The sequence below is a fragment of the Puntigrus tetrazona genome, chromosome 14, assembly GCF_018831695.1.
Source record: "Puntigrus tetrazona isolate hp1 chromosome 14, ASM1883169v1, whole genome shotgun sequence".
Taxonomy (NCBI): Eukaryota; Metazoa; Chordata; class Actinopteri; order Cypriniformes; family Cyprinidae; genus Puntigrus; species Puntigrus tetrazona.
In genome coordinates this window covers 7274464-7300062 of record NC_056712.1, presented here as the reverse complement: position 1 = coordinate 7300062, position 25599 = coordinate 7274464, and the positions used below count along the sequence as shown (strand labels likewise).

At 35.8% G+C, this 25599-nt stretch overlaps 2 protein-coding genes across 4 annotated transcripts in view; both read right to left on the bottom strand.

Annotated features, from left to right (window-relative positions):
* Window positions 1-7015, bottom strand: part of bbs12 (Bardet-Biedl syndrome 12) — a 56055-nt gene extending 49040 nt beyond the window's left edge. The window contains exon 1 of the mRNA XM_043256719.1: window positions 6875-7015. The gene's annotated coding sequence lies outside the window, so the exon portion shown is untranslated. The remainder of the gene's footprint in view (window positions 1-6874) is intronic.
* A 7339-nt stretch (window positions 7016-14354) lies between these two features.
* The window catches only part of adad1 (adenosine deaminase domain containing 1 (testis-specific)), a 28617-nt gene continuing 17372 nt past the window's right edge, over window positions 14355-25599 (bottom strand). For all 3 annotated transcript variants that reach the window (XM_043256986.1, XM_043256989.1, XM_043256988.1), the window contains exons 6-13: window positions 25369-25443; window positions 25076-25201; window positions 21285-21408; window positions 20532-20702; window positions 19194-19426; window positions 18888-19122; window positions 16972-17104; window positions 14355-14758 (exon numbers count right to left, since the gene is read on the bottom strand). In XM_043256986.1, coding sequence (XP_043112921.1) covers window positions 14645-14758; window positions 16972-17104; window positions 18888-19122; window positions 19194-19426; window positions 20532-20702; window positions 21285-21408; window positions 25076-25201; window positions 25369-25443 — 1211 coding nt within the window. In that variant the 3' untranslated portion in view covers window positions 14355-14644. The remainder of the gene's footprint in view (window positions 14759-16971; window positions 17105-18887; window positions 19123-19193; window positions 19427-20531; window positions 20703-21284; window positions 21409-25075; window positions 25202-25368; window positions 25444-25599) is intronic.

The window sequence follows — 25599 nt, the reverse complement described above, 5'->3', positions numbered from 1 at the left end:
AGAGACGCAAGACCCAACACTCTGGATGAACTTAAGGCCGCTATCGAAGCATCCTGGGCCTCCATAACACCTCAGCAGTGCCGCAGGCTGATTGCCTCCATGCCACGCCGCATTGAAGCAGTCATTTCTGCAAAAGGATTCCCAAACAAGTATTGAGTGCATAACTGAACATAAATATTTGAAGGTTGACTTTTTTGTATTAAAAACACTTCTTTTATTGGTTGGATGAAATATGTAAATTTTTTGAGATGGGAATTTTGGGTTTTCATGAGCTGTATGAGCTGCTTGAACTACTTCAATTGTGTGTAATGAATCTAAAATATATGAAAGTCTAATGTTTATCAGTACATTACAGAAAATAATGAACTTTATCACAATATGCTAATTTTTTTGAGAAGGACCTGTATATCTAATATTTAGATCTAATATTTTCCTTGCTGTCTATGAGAGAGTTCTCAGATTTCATCAAAAATATTTTGAATTGTGTTCCTGAAGACGAGCTAAGGTCTTATGGGTTTGTAAAACACAAGGGCACATTTCACATTTTTGTGTGAACTATCCCTTTAAGGCATTTTCACACTGGGCACAAGATCCCTATGAGGCTAATGGGAATTATGAAGATACATTTTCTGTTTGTGGTTTTTTTTTATGCAGTTTGTATTATTTAGTTTGTATTATTATTGTTTATAACAAATGATAAACAGGTGTAGTATCAATCAATTATTAAACATAAAAGGTGAATCTGCCAGTCAGAATCAACCATAAATGACAATTAGAACTTATTACAAGTGTAGTTTCACTTGTAAGTGTTTTTAAGTGCAGCTTGATGTTAATATGTATTGTATTTTAATATGTATTCTTGTAAGCATTATAGACAGTTTATTCATCTTAAATAATTTGGCAAAACCAAACATGCATGTGCAAATCTCAATGATATATTTTGGCATCCTTGGCATATTTTTAATTATCATGGCTTTTTAATAGTGGTATCCTATCAATTAGTCTATTAAAAAAAACTTTTATTTATAGTAAATAATTGCATTACTGAGTGCGTGGCAAATGCTTTCTCCACCATTTTCCAAACTGTAGAAATTTGCTTAAATGAGGTATTATACAGTATAATATCCGTGGGCTACAAATCTATTTATGATCAAATCAGAGCTCCTTATCATTATTCTTGTTCCAATCACCATTATGATTCAACAGCACAACACCGTTGTGAAACTAAGTGAAACTGATTTTCCCTCTTGCTCTGATCGTGCCATTTTTCCGTAGTTCAGGTAGTTTGCACTGACGCAAGTGTGTGGGGTTTTAAGGAGAACTTTTATATAAATGAGTATTAACACTGTTGCAGCCCACAGCGGTTATCTCGATCACGCCTGACCCTGCAGGCCCAAGCCCCTCAAAAGCGGCTTTATTGCTGAAACCACATCAGGATGTTAGATCATGTGGGAACTTCCTGCTAACCTAGTTATGATGGAAAAAAAAGAAACTGCCTTGCTACACGGTGACATCGGATTTTATGTCCAATACATCAATTAATATTCATGAGCTTCACCTTCATCATACGTCATTAAAAATGTAAAAACAAGCCAAAAATAACTTCTTTGGTAACGTTCATAGGAAGTGTTTATAGACTTGACTGGAATGAAAACATAACGGGGCTGAGAAATATAAAATAGAATGGATTGTACGGTTGTTTAACAACACATGGATTGTTCATCTGACAATATTCTGTAGATAACTGCCATACTGCGGTTTTGAAATTATATTCAATCTAGAAGGTTTTTCGCTGTCTAATTCTCTTTCATTTCATAAAGATATATGCTGTCCATTTCCACATGTTTCAAACAGGAGATCTAAGGAGATCATGCTGGTAATTCACTCTATAAAACAGTCATAGACTCAGACATTAGGCCTGGCACGATACATCTATTCGTAATAAAGTGTGTGTGCGCGTGTGTGTGTGTGTGTGTACGCGTGTGTGTGTGCGCGATCACCTCAGATCAACTTTAAACACTTATTGTCTTAATAATAATGCATCACTGTATAATGGTCTGCTTTTATTTGTTTGATTCATAGTGCTTGTGTAGATTGCCGTTATGTGTGGCACAGTGTTGTTTTTCCTTGTTTACTGGTTAACCAAATCAAATATATTTCAAAAATTTATTCCTTGTATGCACTTCACGTTATAAATAACATTTTGAACGTAATTAATATTTATTATTTTCAGGTGGAAATTTTTTTTAATTTGTGTAGTGTAAAATGTAACTACCGTCTGTTCAAAATAAACGAAAAGAAACCAAGCATAGTATTTGTTGATTTTTTTTGTTTTTCCCTGACTCCCATACCGAGGTACGTACCGAACCGTGACATCTGTGTATCGTGCCACCCCTATCAGACAGGGTTCACAAGACTTTAGCTGAGGAAACCAACCGGTCACTATGTTTTAAAAATTGTTAACGCATTAGTTTTTATGCCCAGTTTTTATGTTGGGCATAAAAACGAATGTATGGAGGAAATAATCCGCTTAAAGGGACATGAAGTGGGCAGGATGCATGCAAAACGCCCTGTAAAAATAGTCAAGAGGGAGTTTTCTTCACTTTAAGGGAAAAGTCAATGAGACTCTGATGTTACCAAATCATGAGTGTTTAAGATAAAAAGGGCCTTGAGTCACACACACACAGAGGGAACCCTGAGATGCTGAAAGATGCTTTTCCATGACAACATCACCTTTAGATGCATGTAAGATCTGTGATGCAGCCTGTCCAAACACACAAGAGGGCTTTTCCCTGACGGCTTCCCTTCTCTCACACTTTCACTGAACACTCCCACACTCTAACCACCAAGGGACAGTCATTATGTGTGATGAAGGTTCCACTGAGCAACCATTACATCATCTTTTTTAAATGTCTTTATTAATATCCAACTCTGTTATATAGTATTTGAAGTATCAATCAATCACTTTTATTTATATGGCGCTTTTAATACAGATTGTGTCAAAGCACTTGAACAGTATCAAATAGGAGAATAGAGTGATCGTGAAATATAATTACAAGATTAAACACTTTTTTTTTTTTTTTTTTATTATTATTAATATCATTATTAAATGCAGAGATGGTTTGTGTAATCAAATCGACGATAAGTGTCCGAAAAGTATTATTTGGCTTCATTTCAATTCATATTTGCTCATAATAGCTCATATTACACAGCTGTTCCACGTGTTGGAAATGACTGAATGAGGCGGTGATCCTGCCTCATTCTGCGTTTTACTCTTTAAGGAGAAACAGGCATAGACCACGCCGAATGCTGATAAGATTCCTGCCAGAGAAAGACAAAGTGCTCTCTGTGTATGTGAGTGTCTGCATCTTTGTGAAGAAGTTCCTCATATAGGACGCCCCCCCACACCTGTTTTGTCTGACTCCTGATCTCTGTAGCCTAAATAATCAGTTATGAGATATGTATCTGAAACAAGTGTTTGAAGTATATGTAGCTTGTAGACCAATCAGAATCTTTCTAACCTATGTATCGACGCACGTAGCAACATCTGTTAAAATATAAATATTGGTGTCTGGAACATTTACACATTTCTTCATTTATTGGAGTGAAGCAGGATGGGTTTTTATAATGATTATTATTATTATTATTATTATTATTGAGTCTGGATATATTTTTGTTATTCATTGTTGGCCTAAAACTAAATTTGTCCTAGATCATGATGACTAAATGACTGAATATAAACTTTATTTAACAGTACCGAATAGATTTTCTAAAACAGGCCACAAAGCCTAGAGTAAAACCCACAGGGTTTTAAAATGATGCCTTTAAGCTAAACAAAGAATGTATGAACAAAGTTACCAGGTCTAAATATTCATAACATTCAGCTCGAAACCAAGAAATGAGACCAACACTTTCACTGTCTCTCCCCACAGCCTTTCTAAATCTACATCAAACAGAACAAATCTGACCCATCTTGATCTTTCATTCCAAAACTTATTATTGAAGTAAAAATTAGCTTTACATTTTCATCTGTTAATGGTATTAGATAGAATCCGTGATGTTGAGTACATCCATGATCAGCAAATAGGCCCACAACATTAAAAGCTGAGCAATACTTTGGATCCCTGTTTGCATCTTGAGTGTTTGTTGCCAAAAAGACTTATCTGAAGACAGTGCTGTTTCTAGGCGTGTCTGATAGCTGAATATACTGGAAATGTATTTTTTGGAAGAGGGAGGAGGATCTTGAACAACATGTGGTGATGTATATGGGCTTTCTGAGACTTCTCCCAAGGCTCTGCTAATTTCTGTAATTCTCCAGCTGTGGAGAGCCTTTGGCCATCTCGCCCGTGCATTAGGACGATGACGCACGCCATCTTCCAGGCAGATTTGTGACATCTTTAGTTGAGTGAAACCTTTTAATTATAGACCTGATGGTGGCAATGTGGATTTTTAACTCTTTTCTTATCCACTTTTCTATTTTGTGACGCTCAACAATCTTTCACTGCACATCAGAGCTATATTAACTATAAAACATGGTTTTACTCCATGTGATGGATGATTGAGGAAATTTGGCCTTTGTGTTCCCCATATTTAGCGGATCAGGACATCGTGGATGGACAATTTCATGCCCCTAGTCATCCAGGTGTCCTAAAGAAAGATGTAAACATGACTGAATATTCTTCTAAAATATTTTACTCGTGAGAGTTTGTAGGGGTGCCAATAATTGTAACCAACATGCACAGAAGGAAAAAAATTATTTAGTATGTGAATTTACCCCCACTTTTAATTGTTTTACTTCAATAAAAAGGTAGAATATTGTGTTTTTTTAATGAAGGATCATTAAAAAAAAAATATGCATGTTTATTTTTACAGCCACCAATTAATACATTTGTATATTTCAAGGCCACTGCATAAAATCAAGCTTCATGTTAACCTTAAAAACTCATTTGCATGAATACTGGCCTCAACTTTTACGTAACATGGAAAAATGTACGAACTGAATAAATCCACAATGATTCATGCTAGGCAAAGGAGAAACCTACTGAAGCCTTACCAATATTACATAAACACGAAGCTATTATAAAGCTGCCTAATGACATACAAAATGATTTTTATTAAAATTAAAACATTTTGAGATTTTTTGACTACAAACTAAAACAATTCAGATGGCATGTGCAAATATTAGGATCTTTAAGTTATGTATGTAAATGGGGAAAATGTAGGCTATTAGTAATAATGTTACAAGTACATTTTCCATGGAATATTTTTAAGTTAGTAGTCTGCGGCCCCCCACCACTGGCTATTACTAAATGGTGAAAAATGACACATTTAATGTCATTTCACTCTCAAAATTGCCCCATATAACTTTTTGGACACTACCAATTAAGGTAATACTGCAATACTTTGAAAAAATGTTTAAGTATTATCTTAACAGTACAGTTTTAATATAGTAATCAAATAACTGGTATACCATGACATACCATAGCAATACTGTGATACCAACCCTTATTTAAAAGCACTGTACTGATAAGTGCTGATTGTAATCACTATTCACTATTTCTCCTGTGAGAGATTTTGAAAGCTGCTTTATTGTTCTCTAAATGTAGTGTAGACATGTTTGGACCAGTTTGCAAACTTTTTTTTCTTAATTTCTTCTTTTAAAAAATGTGAGCACTGCCATTTAAAAAACAAAGATTGCATTTCCCAACTGAGGAAGTGTTGGGATCTGTTTTAAGTAGTAAGGTTTTTATATTTAAAAATAACACTGAACTGAAATTTTCACAATGCTTTGTCATGCATCCTGTGATGTGATGCATATTTTTGACATGAGGTCATACTGCAGCACACCAAAACATCTGAAGCACCTGCAGGTTTTGTTTGGGCGCCAATGTATTAACTTTCTTTCTTTGCCTAAAAACCCCCCTTAGAAACTATTACATTATGGACCGGAAAGAATTGGATCAGCAATTACTTCATTTTGTGGCAACACATTAAAACAAACATCTCATTTTGAAAAAGAAAGTAAAACAATCTTTGTAAAAGGTAAATCTTTGTAGGGTAAAGATTTCTATAAAAGCATCATAATAATCCATAATTTTTTGCCCAGCTTTACATATTTGTAACAATTCATCCATGCAAATCAATCCACAAAAAATTTATTGTTTGCCTTTGTAATATTTAATCCAAATCTGTAAATGCTCCTCCCCTCTGAAACGAAGGGCATCTCTGATGACATCGGTTTGACGGCTTGGGCATGATAGTGACATCATTAACCACGCCCCTCCAATACTTTACTACAGCCAATCAATTTGCTGTAGGAAAAACAAGCCACGCCCTCTAGGTTACGCATTAAAAATTATGATTCTGCCAGAAGTCCGCGAAAATGAGGAAGTAAAATCGGTCCCAAACATCCAGTTCACGCAGACTTTAAACATTAAGAAACATTCAGATTTCATCAAAAATATCTTCATTTGTGTTCAGCAAATGAACATAGGCCTCAAATAAGGGCAATTAATGACAGAATTTTCATTTTCGGGTGAACTATAACCAAATTTGTTCTTAACAAGGTTGTGATTAGGGCCTTTCGCAGGGACTATTTTGCAGTACACAAACTAACTGTGGTCCTACCGACTTTTCTGGCATGTTTGCATCCCAGGAACTAGGAACGATTTTAGTTCCAGGAACTCTATTTGGACAAAATAAAATTTGCTCCTACTTTAGAGTAGGGTCTAGAATAGTTCTAGGAACTATACATCGGTGGCATAAGTATAACCTGATTGGCTAAACTCGTACGAAAACCGTGATTTAAAACGCAGTGTAAACATATACTGTGTAAACATTGTATCAACTTTATTTTTTAATAAATGGCATTTACCTGAAACTTTATGTCTACGCCGTTTTCTGCTTCTATCGGCCTCAATGACATGACATGACATGTGAACGGACTTTCCGTTCTTTCTCTTGACGTATACGTCAGCATTCCACGTCCATGTGAAACCTGCCAGACACAATAAAACACATCTCCTATCACAAAATCCTCAAAAATGCTCCTGTTTTTAGCTAAAGCGATGCGAAAGGCCCTACACTTCCTGCCAGGAGGAGGCCCTGCAGAAAACAGAGTGCATATCACAACATTTCTCTCGTATCAGTGCTGTTTTGGAATTGCACTCTCACGCTAATTTGCCAAGTTTAGTAAATCTGGCTCTTGATTTTTTTTTTTTTTTTTTTGTTAAAGTAACACATTATTACTTTAAAAGATCAGTTCACCCAAAATTTAAATTCTGTCATTAATTACTCACCCTCAAGTGGTTTCTAAACTTGTTCTCATCAAATCAAATTAAGTTATTTTTGAAAACTATGTGATGTTTAATAAAAAGACGTGCATCCCAACAATCTTTGCAGCATTGAGGAGCCGTTTCAGATTAGACAGCGCGTGGGAGCCTCTCTATGCTGCCTGCGTGGGCCACAATCACCCCAAGTCCATATATTTCATAATTATTTTTCACTTGGTAGATAATTTGGTGATTTTTTAGTTTGAGAGGTCGATCCCCAAACAAAGAACCCCTGTTCTATGACATTGATTCCCTTTTGGAATCTTATGAGACTCTTTTAGAGAACGGAAAGGTTCCATTAATTTTAAAGTTTATGGAACCATTAATGCCAATGAACAACATTTATTTGTAAGAATTTTAGGATTTACTTTCACTAACCCAATAGCAACAGACACATCTCCACCAATGCAGTGCTTTAAAGTGCCCCCTGCTGTCAGAAAAATTACAAACCATCATTTTCACACAAGGAGTGATTAAAAAACCTAAATAATTTACAATAATGTGAAAAAGTTTTTTATATAAGTTATATATACATAAAACAAACATTGCTTTAGTATTTTAATATTTCTTTACATTTTCATTCATCATGTTAATTGAAGTTTCTCTGTAATTATTTACAAGCAAATCCTGAGTAAAAATAGTTTCAAATTAAATCCAAACACCAATTTCTTTCTGGCTCATAAAATAGTGCTTTCTGGGAGATTTATGTACAAATAAAAAGATAAAATACTTTGAAACCCACACAACCAATGATCCGATGGGGCCTATGATGTAATGGTATTCTATATACCCTATGATATCATGTCAAATGCATGCATTGCATCAGAGATGACAGGATGGTTGACAAAATATTTTTGAACAAAGTTATTTGCTATTTATTGGCGACTTCGTTCAGACATTGAGAATACCACATCAGAGTAAAAACCTCAATGCGCGAGCACACACACACATACAGAGTGAGGGTGGAAGGACAGGGGGTGGGGGCTAGCTGAGGGAGAAAGGGCAAAAAGAAAATCCCAACAGTCATCAAAAGGAAAAAAAAAAACTCCAGCAGTTGATAGCATTAGTTAATATCTGAAGTCCTCTGCCCACCCATTCATTTTTCCAAGTGCAGCCAATAAATAGACAAGACAAGCTGGTTATAAGTCACTCGAACAACTGTGATCTGAGGATAAACCATCCAGCAGGTGAAAGGACATCATGTTTTCTCTACACTGGATTTGTGCTTTGACACTGGCACTGGTTGGCTGCCTGGGTGCCCAGCCTGTGAGAAAAAGCCCTGAATTATTGAGCTATATTTCAGATTTAAAAAAAACAACCGAAGAACTTAAATGCGTGAGTATTACTAGCTTTAAAACACCCAGTGATATTACCCATCACAAGATGTTTTAAAGTCGTAAACTAACTCTTTGTGCATCCATTTATTTTTTACAGCCAGAAGACATACGCTTATACTCCCCTGTTGAAATCACAGAGGTAAGAGCACTTTTTTGAGCTTTGAGCACTTAACATGACTTTGTTTGCTAAAGAGAGATCACTCACACAGGAAGGAGGTTACTACGAGAAAGCCAAACCTCAAGCCAGCAGAGACAGCTTCTCACACACACACATACACAGACACACATGCTCAGGGAAGAGAGAGATGCTGCTTCGAAAGCAAATCTAATGCAATCCTGTCTCTGTTTCTTTTTGAAGGAATGCATGTCTTCAGCTCTGAACTGCACTATCCGCGAGCTACTGGTCCTCGACGATGAATGCGAAATTCAAAAGTATGACAGCGACGTTACAGAAAATGTTCTCACGTTACTAAAAGCAAAGCAGACTGTAAGTAACCTTTTTCTAACCTTACCAATTTTCTGTGTTTCATTCGATAGGCCTGAGAGTGATTAGTGCTGAAAACTGAAATTATTCCAAAATTGTGTTTTTTTAAATGTTCTTCATACGAAGAATTTTTTTAAATAACCGTTTGCTTAAAGATCATTTGGGGAAGCAAAAAAATGGTTCTTCAGTGTCGTTTTTAAATGTCTGGTATGAAACAGAACTCCAGTTGGAACCTTTATCTTTTTAATAATAATATTTTCTTGACATATTCTTATTTTTCTTCCTTTCACTAGACTCCAACTAACTCAAACACAGACTGCGCCTGTGAGAAGTATGCGCAAACAGGTGTTAAGGAGTTTCTAAACAACATGGCCCATCAGGTGCAACAACTCAACTGAACGACCCGTGATCATGTGAACCTGCTCTTGACCACAAGCTATTTCTAGACAATGTTCAAGAAACTAAAAAGCATCAGGGTTAAATGTAACTTAAACGTTTTTTTTATGTGATGTAATGGTCATGTCATACTGGTTTACAATAGTAATTATTTCATGTATATACATTGCATTGCTAGGAATGTATTTTTGATATAGTTGTGTATGTAACTTCTATGAAGACCGACATGTTCTCAAAGTTGTATTTTTTTTTTTTTTAAATGAAAAGCACTAGAATATTTTACATAAGCTTTGCTGCTTATTTATGTATTTATGAAACTATTTATTGGTTATTTATATGAATGTCTGCCATTTTAAGAGAAATAAATGTGAACAGATTTCTTCTAAAAGTTTGAGGTCGATTCATTGGTGCTTTATGATTACGTAAACGTAGCTTCATGTGATTAGCTGCAGCGTTGGATGGAAATGCGGCCGCTGATTTTCCTCCTGACCCTCTGACCTATATTTAAACTGTGGGACAGTGAACGGCGGAATTTTGAAATTTGATATCTTCCATCGCTAAGGTGGACAAGATGTGTGTGAACTCATGGGAAAGTCCCTAGTCACACGTTTTTAAGACAAGCAATGGGAAACAGGTCTGGAAAATAGATCCACCCATTTTTGACTCCCACATTTAATAGGTCACGCTTACCCACCTAAACCACACTGGGATGATTAGCATTACAGTGAGTTAGAGATACTTGTTAAGGCACGTTCCTTCTCTTTACATGCTAACTCAGATAGTTTAATGTCACTGCGGTCATGTATAAAAAAAATTCCCTCGTAGGTCAAATTTATACCATTACTCACTCTCACCTACGACAGTAGTAGGCGTATGTCCAGAGAAGCATTAACTCTAAAACTATATTTGCATTTCTTAATAAAGCATCACCTGCGACGCAGCTATACGTTTGTGTCTTCTTTTCAGTCAGAAGCGCACTGTGCGGCTGTGAATTAATATATGCAAGTAAGCTGCCAATCACAATTCAGTGCAAATCACTTTAAGAAATAATTATAAATAGTTTGTACATTTTACAAAGATGTCATCGCTGTTGGTTACTGTCGGGAAATTTTCAAACGTTATTTCTTATAAGGTTTAACAAACAAATAAACAAATGAATGGTCATTGTGAGAACTTTAGATTTATTTATAAGGATAACAAAAATGTTACGTTTCTTATCTAACTTAAATAAATGAATGAATGATTATATTATAGACTTTACACAAATAAATGAATGAACTGGGGAATTCTTGTTTATTGTTTAAAAAAACTTTCCATTAAACAAATAGATAAAATGTAAAAATGATTTGTTACATTTCTTTTAACTTTTGCATCAATAAATTGAATAAAGTAATACATGCTCAGTAGATTTCTATATTTCTTATGTAAGTGTATTTAAGTGTATTTTATACAAATAAAATGGATAGACAGACAGACAGACAGACAGACAGACAGATAGACAGATAGATAGATAGATAGATAAAGACAGACAGACAGACAGACAGACAGATAGATAGATAGATAGATAGATAGATAGATAGATAGATAAAGACAGACAGACAGATAGACACAGACAGACAGACAGACAGACAGACAGACAGACAGACAGACAGATAGATAGATAGATAGATAGATAGATAGATAGATAGATAGATAGATAGATAGATAGATAGATAGATAGATAGATGCAAACTTAAGGTATGGCTGAAATTATTGAAGTATTGTATTCCCTAACCCTGAGTATGAGCAATAGTAGCAGTGATACTTGACATGGCAAACATTACTATCATGATCAAGGTGTGAAGGGAATTGATTAAGCCTTGAGGCACTGAGGAGCTGTTTTAGATTAGACACCTCTCTATGCTGCCTGCGTGGGCCACAGTCACCCCAAAGACCACACGCCCAACACTGAGCACTAAACTAAAGGGCAGGTCGGTTCAGCGATCTGTTTGTTTAAAAGTTGACGTGAGAAGTATGAGCATTGCTCAAGACTAACGCCCACCTTCCTCAATAGGAAATGGGATGAGGGGTATGTGGGATAACATCACAGGACAGGACAGGACAGCTGCCAAAGGAGCAAATAAAATTTGAGCGGAAATAACTTGGTCCACATGTACGTGGTAACCCATAAGATGATGCTATCTGAGCTCTCACCAGCTGTAAAAACGACATCTTAAACCCTATTCGCACGAGATTAGTATTTTTTGGGGGACCTTGTGCGATTTAAAAAAAATATATAATTAAAAAATTAATATTATAATTAATAATTATGCGTATCAATAATAGATAAATATACTTACTAAATACTAAATAAACTACGGCCATATAAAATAGTTCTACCCAAATCATGTTTCTTGTAGTTACGTAAAAAAAAAAAATCAGGTGGTGACTAAATGGTATTATAATGTGTATTTTTTGAAGCTCCGTTCAATGGTAATGGTTAAAAATGTCTATAGCAATACGAATCCATCCCCATCCAATCATTATTTCAGTTTTCGCTCTTCTTGTGGTTTAACGTTACTTTCTGTTCCTGAAGATTATATCGCTGTATGGTTTGTAGTGATGTGACCCATTATCCAAAATAAATTCAAAACTCTAAATCTTTCACGAAGGATAGATAAAAACGCACGCAAGAAACCAAGATACCTGACCGATTCGCAGGGGAGTAAAATCACACACAAACAGTTAACCAGGCTTTAACGTTACCTTTTTTTGCTCACCAGCCATGTGGCTAGTGCTTTTCCAAATTTGATAGCCACTCAACAATTTTCACTGGCCACAATTTTCTTGTCGGGAAAATAAATTTTATATGACTTAATACTGCAAATAAATATGTCCGAGTCTTTTGACCTATTTAAATGCATGCGCAATTTTTCATATCAAGTTCTTAGTTTACTACTAATTTCACTTTATGTAATGCTATTACGTTACCAATCATATGAAATCAGCATTACATTCGCCGGTAGATGGCAGCAAGTGATCATTTTAATGAATGAGTCGTTAAGGCCTTCAAGCGATTCGTTCAAAGGGCTGATTCATTCAAGAATGAAGCAGGTGCCCAAATGGACCGCTGAATCATTGACTCAAATGATTCAAACTTCAAAAACGCGAATCGTTCATTAACCAAAAAACTAAACTAAACAAAACACGACCTTATTAATCGCCGTTTGCATGCACGGGATGTAACAAAACCAGAACTGGTTTGCAGTGGTTTCGGGGTTATAATGATTTACTCACCCTCGCGTTGATTTACATGCTGTTACTCTGTGGAAAACACATGGAGTGACTTGAAAAACGCTGCAGCTCCAAAAATGTCAACAAAGCATCATAAAACATTAACGTCCGAGTCTTGAAGTTGTGGTTACGAGTTAAAACACTCGAGGGCTAAATTATGTGTTTATACGTGTTGCCATAGAAACGCATATTTTAGGTTTAGAGTATTTGGAGTACATGTCGAGAACGTCACGTGTCGTAAACTGGGAATTACGACATACCGTGAATGCAGCTTGCGATTTTTGTCAGCGTTAATAAGTCTAAATTTGACTACTTTACCAATGTTGGCGGGACAACCGCTGACCCACACAATAACACGGATCAAACGAAATAGAAATAAAACAAAACAAAACAGAAATGAACTAAAACAAATATTTTTTTAAAATATTTTAAAATATCTCTGCCAACTGTGCAACTTGTATCCTTGACCTTTGCCCTCAAAACGCAGCTGGAATTATTTTACATTCGGTTTCACTATTTTATCTCAATATTCACATTTGACTGTGCCAGACATAAATACATTCCTATGGAAATGAATGACGCATAACATGAAATGACACAAAAACTGACCACAATCCAGATTTAAATTATTAAGAGCACAAACTTCCCACATGTTAACAGCACAACTGCCATGCGTTTCTGCAGGGAGAACTAAATGCGAACACGCACATCGGTCCTACACATTTGCTCCAAAGACTAAAAAAACACCTTCCATTTTACTTCATATACAAAGAGCATTAATCCAAAACAAGCCTAATACAGAAACACTTCATCAGAACTTTTTAAATGCTGCATACAAACCTCCAATCTTCAAAACGCTGTCTTGTCATTAAGTTTCACAACATGTCCTAATTAATTGAAAAGATGGTCTTCGAATGAGACCCACTAACATAAACACATTAAAAACGATTGGATGCAGTTACACCTTTGACAGGAAGCCCCTGAGGTTTCCTGTGTTGTCTGAACAGGGCACTCGAGTATCTGATGTTTACCTCCAAACACTCAGCAGCAAACACACCGTAAAGTGGCCTGTTTCTCACTGGGTTTCATAAAGTGACCCATATAGCACTCAAAAGTAGCACGCTGCTCACATGATTTACTAATATTTCAATGTCAATTTGATTTGTTCAAAAGGCTCTAAAAAGCAGTGTTACTTTAGTATTTAATATTTTAAGTTTTAGTCATTTTGCTTTTTTTTTTTTTAATTTACAGATTTTTTTTTCTTTTTCTGCTAAAGACTGAAACAGAACTTTAATCGTAGTGATTAATCGTAGATTTAATCATATCTACTACTAAAGCTCTACTTCTAAACCAAACTAGTGCTAAACCAAAAAAGCATTGAGAAAATCAAAAGCATTGACATCAAAAATACAAATTTTCATCACTGAAAGTCATAATCAAGAAAATTAATAAGAGATTTTGTTGCATTACGAAAAATCGCAAAAAAGTTAATTGCCTCATAATATAACTCCTTTAAACATGGCACTTCAGACAGTAAAGCAAATAAACTTTTATTCTCATTTACCTTGGAAACAAAACAGAGCACCCACTTTTGCTTTAATTTAACACTGTGATCTGTCTATTTTTATATCTTTGCACTTGTATAAAGAAAACTTCAAATCCAGTAGGTTTCCCCAACCCGCAAACATATGAACATCTCTAAGTGCCTCACTTTTTGCCATGGAGAAACAACACAGCTGAACAAAACAAGTAAACCGCAAGGTAATTTAGCATGCAATTTCAACATATAAAAAAACTGAACTCTCGGTATCTGCGGGTGGTCTTCACGTGGAGAAATGGTCGCTGATTGGCGGTTTCTCCACCCACTGACCGTAGCCCTTCCTCTCCAGGTAAGACTTCAGCACACTCTTCGCCTCCTGGTACGGCTTTGCCATCATCTTAACGTTCAATAAAAAATAAGATATTATCAGTATAAAATACTCTGGCAGCTGAAAAACTGGCAGCAGCAGAAATGAAGATTTCTTCTAATACAAATGATAGATTTTAACATGTTCTTTAGTAATTGTGAACCATTGTTTCCATTGCTTGGCGTTCTAGATTCAAAATACCGCAATTTAATTAAATAAAATTAAATAAAAAATGTTTCTAATGTTTCATGTTTCTAAATGAACTGTGGCACTGTTCATTTACACACAAGCAGTATTACGCCAGAATAAAACCTTAATGGTTTAACATCTTTCAATGTATTGGCAGCCATAAATATCAGTACTGTAATTTTACAGTTATGCTGTAAAAGTTTTTATTATTTTTATTTCCCAGTTGTCGCAGGTGGACTCCTTTTGTGTTATTGTTTTTGTCGTTTGCCATGTGTTCTGTGACCCACTTTAGTTAATTGTCTTCAGCCGTGTCTTGTTAATTTAGTGATTTCCCGTTTGTATTTAAGTTCTAGTTTGATCCTGTGTATTCGTGCGTTCTTGTCTTTAATGTGCGTGTGGTTTTTGTCCTGTCTGCCTGCCTGCCTGCCTGTAATGATATTGTTTATTCCGTTCTGAGAAGATTAAAGCGTGCTCTCCTGCTAACCACACCCGTGACACCAGTAAAATATTACAATACTAATTTTTTTATTATTTTTATATAATAATAATAATAGTAGTCATTATATATTACCATCTATGAATGATTTATAAATGACCATATGTACAAAATTAATTTTTATGATTTCCAGGAAATCACTATTAATATGGAATGGAATTTTTAATTATGAGACTAATTAATAAACCTTTTTAAATTTAAATTGTTTGCATATATTTTATTAATGCACATTGTGATTGCCTATTGATCTTTACATTAAAGAATATTTTGCATAAGAATATTTTCATGTCAATTTATTAGTCCCTATCTATTTTTCATGTTCGACACGGTATAAAATCCACAGTATTAAAGTCAACTATATAAATCAAAATCGACTATATATGTTTTGTTAGCTCACATTGCTATTTTTATGGTGAACAATTAATCCGTGCATATCAATCCAGGAAAAAAATGTTTGCCTTCATAATCTTTCATCTCCAAAGACTTCGTTAATTACAGACCAACCATCAAAGATACTAGAAAAGGTAGTATCCTCACATCTATATTCCTTTTCTTAAGAGAAAAATGGTATCTGTGAGGATTTCCGGTCAGGATTTAGACCATACAATAGTACTAAGACTGTTCTCATTAGTTAAAAATGACCTGCTTCTATCATCTGATCGTGGTTGTATCTCTTCATTAGTTCTATTGGATCTCAGCGCTGCGTTCAACACTATTGACCACAACATTCTCTTGAAAAAAATGGAAAACTATGTTGCCATCAGTGGAAGTGCCTTCACATAGTTCAAATCATACTGACAGCTGACAGCCATCAGTTAGCATTAAATGAGGAGGTATCATATCGTTCATAAGTGAAATATGGAGTTCCTCAAGGCTCAGTGCTAGGGCCGTTACTTTTCACACTTTACGTGTTACCTCTAGGAGATATTATCAGGAGACATGGTGTTAGCTTTATGCTGTAATGCTGAGTACACTCAGTTCTGTATTTCTTTGCGGCCCGGTGATGCAAACCAAACTGAGAAACTAACAGAAAGCATAGTCAATATAAAATACTGGATGATGAGTAACTTAATGCTAAATTCTGAAAAAAACTGAGGTGCTAATGATCAGACCTAAAAACCCCACATATAATAATCTAGAACACTGTCTAACACTTGATGGTTGCTCTGTTAATTCTTCATCATCAGTTAGGAACCTAGGTGTGCTGTTTGGTAGCAATTTTTCCGTCGAAAACCATGTTTCTAGCATCTGTGTATTTCCATCTCGAAAATACGACTTATGCTCTCAACATCAAATACAGAAATCTTAATTCAGGCATTTATGACCTTGAGGTTAGACTTTAGTAGTGCTTTTTTTCAGTGGTTGTTCTGCACACTTAATAAACAAACTTTAGCTGGTCCAAAACGCAGCAGCTAGAGTCTAGCTAGAATGGCATCCACGACAATATTAGACTGTCTTTTTATAAATTAGGTCCCAGAAGTATTTAAATTAAATTATTTGTATATGTTAAATTGCAATTTTTTGCGAGAAAAGTCTGAATGTATATAAAATGCATTACCTTGGCCTCCCTGTAGGTGACAGCAGTGAGCAGCTCCTCTCTCTGGGCCTCTTTAGCTACCAAATTAAACCGACTCAACATGGCTGCCTTGCAAAGTCGGCTAGCCAAAGCTGGACTGCTCTTGAATGGAGAACTGAAACAAACACACAAAAATGAGGCCGAAGACATGACAAGCTTCTTGTTGCAACATGACTATCAAACTTAGTTGTATTGTAACGGCTCATTTCCACTGAGCGCTACGGTTCAATGCGCTACGCAATTACGTCAGTTTCCAGTGGTACCAAAATAGCAAACCATATCACTTTTTCCATAAGGGTACCTAGCACAGCAGAGGGCTCCAAAAGGGTGGAGCTAATTTTACTGCAGTACCCTGATTGGTTGGCTAGCATTAAAAGGGGATCCCGGTCACTCGTTCCGCTCTGCTATCCGTGAGTTCATTTACATTGGCTTATTTACATCAGAGTGCGCAAACACAAAAAAATATAACAGTGTATTTTGAAATGTTATATTTTCACACAGACAATAGTCATTTCTCAATATGAGTTATTTTCCATTCTCGCGAACTTGTGAAACATCATTGTCCAAAAACTCGCTCTCTTCAAAACATTACTTTTATTGTGTCATGAAGTGTAGTTTTAAGAATTTTCGGCCAAGAATGGAGTTGTTTAAAACTAGGGAAGCACCGAAATTTCAGTTGAAATTGCCGCTAATTATTTGAGTTCGCTCAAATAATGCGCCGGAGAGAAATGTATGTAGTATAATTCTTTGTATTATAATTGTTCCTGTTTGCAATACTTTGTAACTTGCTCCTGATTCCTCTCGTGACATCATGCTCTGCTCACGTTTTGATAATAATAGCTTTGTGGGAATGTACATTATTCTGACAATTAGTTTTAAAAAAGGTTATATCTGATCCTGTTGCATGGAAATGAATACAAATTATGTATTCCTATTTAATATTAAAGTTAACTAACATGAACGAACAATATACAAAACATTTATTACAGTATTTATTAATCTGTCTTAATGTTAACTCAGTGTTAGTTCATGTTAATTCAGAGTGCATTAACTGCTAACAAGCGCAACTGTTGATTTTAATAATGGATTAGTAAATGTTGCAATTAACATTAACCAAGATTTATAAATGAATTAATAAACTATTGTTTATTCTTAGTTAACTGTAACTGTAGTAGTTAACTAATGCAAACTAATGAACTTTATTGTAGAGCGTTGTCATTATTAATATAAACTGTTTTGTTACTTTCAGTAAAAGTGTGGTTATGCTTGTGTTTTTTCAAATTCAGTATCATTAATACTGTGTTAAATTAAACATTCTAAATTTGTTTATATTACTTAATAAAATAATAAATAATCATTACAAAGATTTTTCAGCCAATTACAAACTGAATTTTGGTTTCGGTCCAGAATTTCCATTTCGGTGCATCCCTATTTAAAATTAAAATCTGCAGTTTATTTATAAAGACAGCGCCTATTTGATATGTTGATTTCGTAGATACAGGAGATCGCCAGATGGTCAGTGTTTATGTATCCGCTCAGAACATCCTCTTCTTTTTCGATTCCCAACCCTCTTACTAAATTATTTCAAATTGTTTTGCAACTTATCGTTTTTCCTTTGTATCAGGTTTATGATTTGTCCTTTTTTCCCCCCGGTAATATCGCTAATCGTCTGTTGCCTGACCGTTGACATCGACATTACGAAACATCTGCGATTATATCGTCACATCACCCATCTCTAGTTTGTAGCACAAATACTTTTAACTCCCCATCACTGCGCTTTGTTATTCTATTGGGTAATTACCTACAGAGGCTAATGAATCATAAACATTGTACATTAACAGAAAATAGCTTACTTCCATGTTGCAAAAGTAGGAAGTCGATAGACAAAAAACACTCACTCTTCAGTAGACTTTCCATCTAGAGCATTGACAACTTCCACCAAAAGGTCTCCATGGCTCCAGTTAAGGCTGAGGGATTTCTGGGAAGGGTGTGCATCCGAAGGCACAGCCGAGGACACCAGGCTGATGTGCGGCCGGTAGACGCAGTAGTACAAGGGAAGCGCTGAGGTGATGCCATCCACACGCTGGTTCACTGCCATCTCCATACCGCGAGTATCGCTGCAGCTCCCGTCACCTTAGAAAATCCAGCACAAAATGCATTAACAGCAACTAGACTGATCTCTATCGGGCTTTACTCCAGCTTACCAATGAAGATGCTGCTCGCGTAGACCGGCTCGATGAAGTGGCTCAGTAGCGCCCCCTGGAAGCCCAGCACCTGCCACTGCATGATCTTATCGGTGGCCGACATGCTGACCACATGTGAGCCCATCTGCTCAAACGAACTGGAGAACTTGGAGAAAACCTTCCCTTCCACCACCGCATGCAGGCCTATCTGATTGTTCACCTCCCACGCAGAGATGGACAGAGGATTGAGGCGGCTAGAAAACAGATAACAGCGGTCGTTTAGCTTCGTGAAAATAGATAAACTATCATCCTCAGTCATCTCTCCGTACTCTGTTTATGTGGTAAGTGAAATATTATGTACTGATGTAACAGGCTACTGGTAGCAATCTAACCATATGCTTGCGTTATTATATTAGAAAAGGTTATTTTCTTTCCATGTCTTTCTGAATAAAGAAACACCAACCCATCCCTGCCCAGCCTGGAACACAACGTTTATTTCCATGATTTGCCTTTTCACGATACCAGTGTTGGGGGCATAGTGATTTTGACTGTAATGTCGGTGTTACACAGCAAGGAGGAAACATTGGTGTTTGAGGCTCATAGTATCATTTCCATGTACAGAATTTAATTTTACCAAGGTAAATACAATCGTACATACTATGACACCTTTAAGAAACCATATTTCTTCTTTTGCTTAAAAAGTATGTTTGTGCCATATTTATTTAATATAGTCCACATTGCATTGCAAGAACAAATGCACAAAAGCACAACCAATTATGTCAGACTTTAACGCTGTAAAGCCTACTGTATCATATTTCATACAGTAAATGGCTTTAAATGATCAATATGTTTAATTTAAAAAAAAAGATGCATCGTTTCACACTAAGGACAATTGAGGCACTCATATACAGCTATTACAGAAAGTTCAAGCATTGATGCTCCAGAAGAAAAGAGCAGGGGGTGAAAACTTTTGAACAAAATGGAGACGTGTACATTTTTCTTATTTTGCATTAACATCATATTTTCATTTAGCACAACAGAAGATTACATGTTTCCCAGAAGATAAAATAAGTTCAATCTACTCAAATTTTACTCAATTTATTCAAAACGTTTTGCTCTCAACGTATGCCTTTTCTTTCTGGAGCATCAGTGAGCATTCAAACCTTCTGTAAATATCATCCTACTGAGATATTATTGGAGACATAGAGTGTAAACTAATGTTTAAATATTTTTTGTAAGTATCTGCTATATTGTTATAAACATCTCCTTGATGTAACATTATAATCAGAATTTTATTGTGACGTTTTAGATATGATGCTAAATTTGATGTGAACAACCTCTGATTGTGAGCATACGTACAGCTGAGACGGTATCTGGGCTGCTCCTTTGGGAAGTTGGCTCAGGTAGAGGTGTAATGTAAAGTGATTTTTGAGGCTGAGGAGTTTCGTGGTCTGGTCCTGCTGAAAGACTGACTTCTCCACCAGAGCATTATTTTTACTGAAGAACAGCAACAGGTTCCTGTACAGAAACCTACAGCATATTCAAAACACATTTAAATTACACTCAATAATAAATGTGAATAATATTGTAAAATAATATTACAATTAATAATGTTTTTTCTGCTTGAATGTATGTTAAAATGTCATTCATTCCTGTGATCAAAGCTGAATTTTCAGCGTCATTACTCCAGTCTTTAGTCTCACATGATCCTTCAGAAATCCTTCTAATATGATTTTTTTTATGATTCTTTGATTAATAAGACGTTCAAATAAACCGCATTTATTTGAAAATAACATCTTTTGCTACAACGTAGAAGTCCTTAATGTTACCTTTGAACATTTTACTGCATCCTACACATCCAACATTCAAGAAATGCTTTTTCCAAACACTGTTTAATTTAGTTTTAAGAATCTAAGAAAAAGGCCTTTAGATCAAAGGGTTTTTTTTAGATCATGAGAAACCCTAAATTCATTCAAGTATGTCCAAACCTTTGATGACAAAGAGGAAACCCTGTAGCAAAATAAAACTTTTCAAACATAGTCAGATCTTCTCTGAACTGGCCATCAACAAACATACATGAAAATGATGACCACCAACAACTCTAAATCTCACCTCATTAATGATCTCCTTGCGGTAACTACAGCGTGTGAGTCATGCAGGATTCGTCCTGTGGGTGCCGGACTGGCTTTGCTATTAGAGCTGCCCGTGCCAAGAGCAATTATCTCACACCCAGCAGCTGCAGATGAAACACAGGGCACTGGTTTAATTCAAAATGAATGTACACTAACCAATGGATTTAAAAAGAAAAGCAACTCTAAATTATACAGTACATAAAGCCCATCTGCAAGTGGTGCGTGAAAATTTTATTTTGTGAGATATACACCAAGGTTTAATAATAGTTGCCAAGAGAATTCAAATACATCAGTATGAAGTCATGCATTTTCTCTGTAACAAGAAAATACTACAAATGCAAAAAAAAAAAAAAAAAAGGCCTAACATTTTTAAGTATAATATTGTGAAATGCTACATTTTAAAATTCCTGTCTCCAACTCCTGAATGTACTGGCATAAAATTCTGTTTGTTTTAAATAAAAGTGCCCAAAAGAGCCTTGTTTAAAACTGAAAACTGAAAATGCTAGAAAACTGCTAATGTCTAGCATGTGTTTTCACCATCTTCAAACAAACTCAAATCAACAAACACAATCTATTCAGGGAAATATAACCCAATTCCTTTCCTTTTACTGTAAATGTTTCCAAAAACAAGCCTTCAGATCCTGCCAAGACCTCCCATTACGTTCCTTGGCCATTAGGTTGTCTAAAATTACACAGTTGTTCACACATCTAAACATCCTGTGGATGTTACCTATATGAAAAAAAAAATCTTTAACTTCTAAATATGGTGCAACATTATTTAACGTCTCATTATTTCTCTGGAAATTCCAATGATATTAGAAATACCATAAAGGGGTGACATTTATTACATTTCATGTGAACAATAGAAGTCTCTATTACAATGAACAGTTCCCATAATTCTCTGCAGGAAGTACTATTTTCCATCTTTGAGTGGGAGGTGGTTGAATTTGAACGAGACAAGATCATCCTTCACACACTCTGGTTATGCTGCAGTTTGTCCGAGTGACCTTCTCATGAAAGACAATATCTTCATTAAAGCAGCTGTGATTTTTCACAAGCCTTTGTGACTTATGTAAAAATGTGAGGTCAGATCTACTGAGTCGATGCCTTCAGTCATCGCCGCCCACCATCCGTGACATTACTGAAACATGTCAAACTGGTTAACTAGAAGAAACCTGATCAGCAGACCTGTAGCTCACTTAAAGGATAGTTACTATGAGGTGAATCAAATCTAATGTGCAAGACAAACTCACCGTGTCTATCTAGAAATGATGAAGATTATACATTTTAGATTCAGCAGACAACTATTTTACAGCTACGTAATTATTGAAGCTACAACTAATCCAGCTAGAATTAATCACAACAATTCATATACAGTAACGCATAATTATACATAAATCGTCGGTTTGTTGTTTTACACACATGCACACAGATATAATTTATAAATGACATAATCATGATGCAATAAAACTTTAGACTAACCCATAACAACAAATGTTAAGGATTTCAATGTTAATGTTTTTAATGAGCTAAATTAGCAACATTTTTTAACTGTTCCCAAACACCAAATTTATATAACAACCATGTACTTCAAGTACACAGATTGTTTTTGGCTTGTCTTGAATCACTATGGTTTTTATTTTGACTATTTAAACTGGTTCGAGTACTGCTGCGGCCTTCAAACACCCTTTGCCGTCAAAACAGCATCAATTCTTATAGGTAAACTTGCACAAAGTCAGGGATTTTGTAGGATTATAGTCAGGTGTATGATCAACCAATTATACTAAACAGGTGCTAATAATCAATGTCACTTGTAGGTTGAAACCCAGTCAGGAACTGGAACAGAGACAGTTTGCGTAGGAGGAGGCTTAAAACTGGGTGAGGAACAGACAAACTCTGCTCCAGGTGAGGTTTTGAAAGACAGTTTCATGTCATGGCAAGATTGAGCACAGCAACAAGACACGAGGTAGTTATACTGCATAAACAAGTCTCTCCCAGACAAAGATTTCAAAGCAGACTGGGGTTTCAAGATGTGCTGTTCAAGCTCTTTTGAAGAAGCACAAAGAAACGGGTAACGCTGAGGATCGTAGAAGCAGTGGTTGGCCAAAGAAACTTAGTGCAGCAGATGAAAGACACATCAAGTTAATTACCCTTCGGAAGATGTCCAGCAGTGCCATCAGCTCAGAACTGGCAAAAACCAGTGGGACCCAGGTACACCCATCATGGAAGAGTTACAGCCAAAAAGCCATACCTCCGAAGTGGGAACAAAACCAAGCAACTCAAGTATGCACAAAAACAGAAACTGGGGTGCACAAAAATGTGTAGCAGAAGTAGCAGAAGGCAGTTTGATAGTCGAAGGGCTGGAGGCCAACAGTGTCTGCAGGCAACCGTAAAGCATGGTGGAGGTTCCTTGAACCTTTGGGGCTGCATTTCAGCAAATGGAGTTGGAGATTTGGTCAGGATTAATGGTGTTCTCAATGCTGAGAAGTACTGGCAGATACTTATCCATCATGCAATACCATCAGGGAGGCGTATGATTGGCCCCAAATTTTTTTTTTTTTATTGCCGGCATGGCCCCCACAGAGCGTGTCTGGGATTACATGAAGAGACAGAAGGATGTGAGAAAGCCTACATCCACAGAAGATCTGTGGTTAGTTCTCCAAGATGTTTGGAACAACCTACCAGTTCCTTCAAAAACTGTGTCAAGTGTACCTAGAAGAATTGCTGCTCTTTTGTCCGCTGACTTTGCAGTTTGTAAATTGACAAAAATAAACAAACTTATTTATATTTCTGAAAGCATTCTTTGTTTACAGAATTTTTACACCTGCCTAAAACTTTTGCACAGTACTGTAAGTCTATTTATTTTTTCAGAAAGTTAAACTTTATATCCTCATTTGAAGTAAATGTATCTATTTTAAAAAAATTTTTTGAGATATTTATACAAGACAAAATACTGAATGTAGAACTTTCTGCTTTGATTTAACACCTTGCAAAGACCTTAATTTGTTGAAGGGCAAATAAGACTCTTTAAGACCAGCAGTTATTGTATGAGTATCCAATAAGTATCCAAAAAAAATTAAGACTACGTTCTTTCCACTGAAGTTTTCACCAATCATTTGTCAAGTTTCCCAAAGTGTCAATCTATAGTTGAAGAATTGCCATCAAACAATGAAAATAAAGTACCAACATTGAACCCAACAAAATATTTGTTCCCATTTTTGTAGAGAGGAACCTCATGAAAACTAAAGTTTATAACAATATGTCTGTGTCACATCTGCAAAGTAAGGATAAATAAGGACTTTTTTAAGGACAATCAAATTTACACTTTTCTCAAAGACTTCTCAAAGGCAATTCTTATCACTTTATTCATAATATAATAAAATCACTATAAATCAGCATAAATTAAGGGTAGAACCACAAATAAATCATTTTAATGTTTAAATCATTTTTAAAAAGTACTTTCTTATTCTTATAACAATAAGAATTTTTTCAGCAGTCGTAAAAAAGAAGAAATGCAAGTATAATAGGTTAATAAGCTTTACTATGCTAGGTTTTTTACATGTTCATTTGATTTTGGAGTTAATATGAGCTTAAACATGTTGTTGACCTTTTTTTTTCCTTTTTTGAGGTTCACCCTGAGAGCTCTGACGATGCAGATTCTGTGCAGGGTGGATTATTAGGTGACAAAGAACACCTTAAATGTCACGTGACTTATGAATACTAATACCACAGTGAAAAACTGTGGTCTGACATCCTGTACGTCTGACTTACGAGACAGCATGACAAACGCAGCCACTGTTCCGCCACAGCCAGAGAATTCTGGGTAACTGTCCATTAGCTTGGTGAACATCTCCCTCACCACGTTGGGTACCTGATCCTTAATGGGATTCTTTCTTTCTGCGTTAAACCAACAAGAACGACATTGTTAGTCTCGTTCGCAAATATTTCCATATCCGTCATTATTAGTCGCTCCGCTGTCAGTATTTTTTATGCCAAAACTTTTGCGCTTTGAATATAGCTCTTAATTTGGCTATTACACACATCCAAACTTAAAACAAATTTACCAATTACAGCTCTCCCAGAATGGACTTCTGGGACTGTTGAATCCCTCTCTCTTACTGGCAGAGGAGGAGGTCCCACTGAAAAAAAACAACAAAGTACATACAAAAAATAAAGTGAAAGTGAGTAAGACCTGCAGCTTTGTGTTCACAAGCAATGCATGGGCATATGCTAAAATATTCTAAACGGTTGTACTGTATTATCTACAATTTGGAGGATGGTATTGATACAGTAAA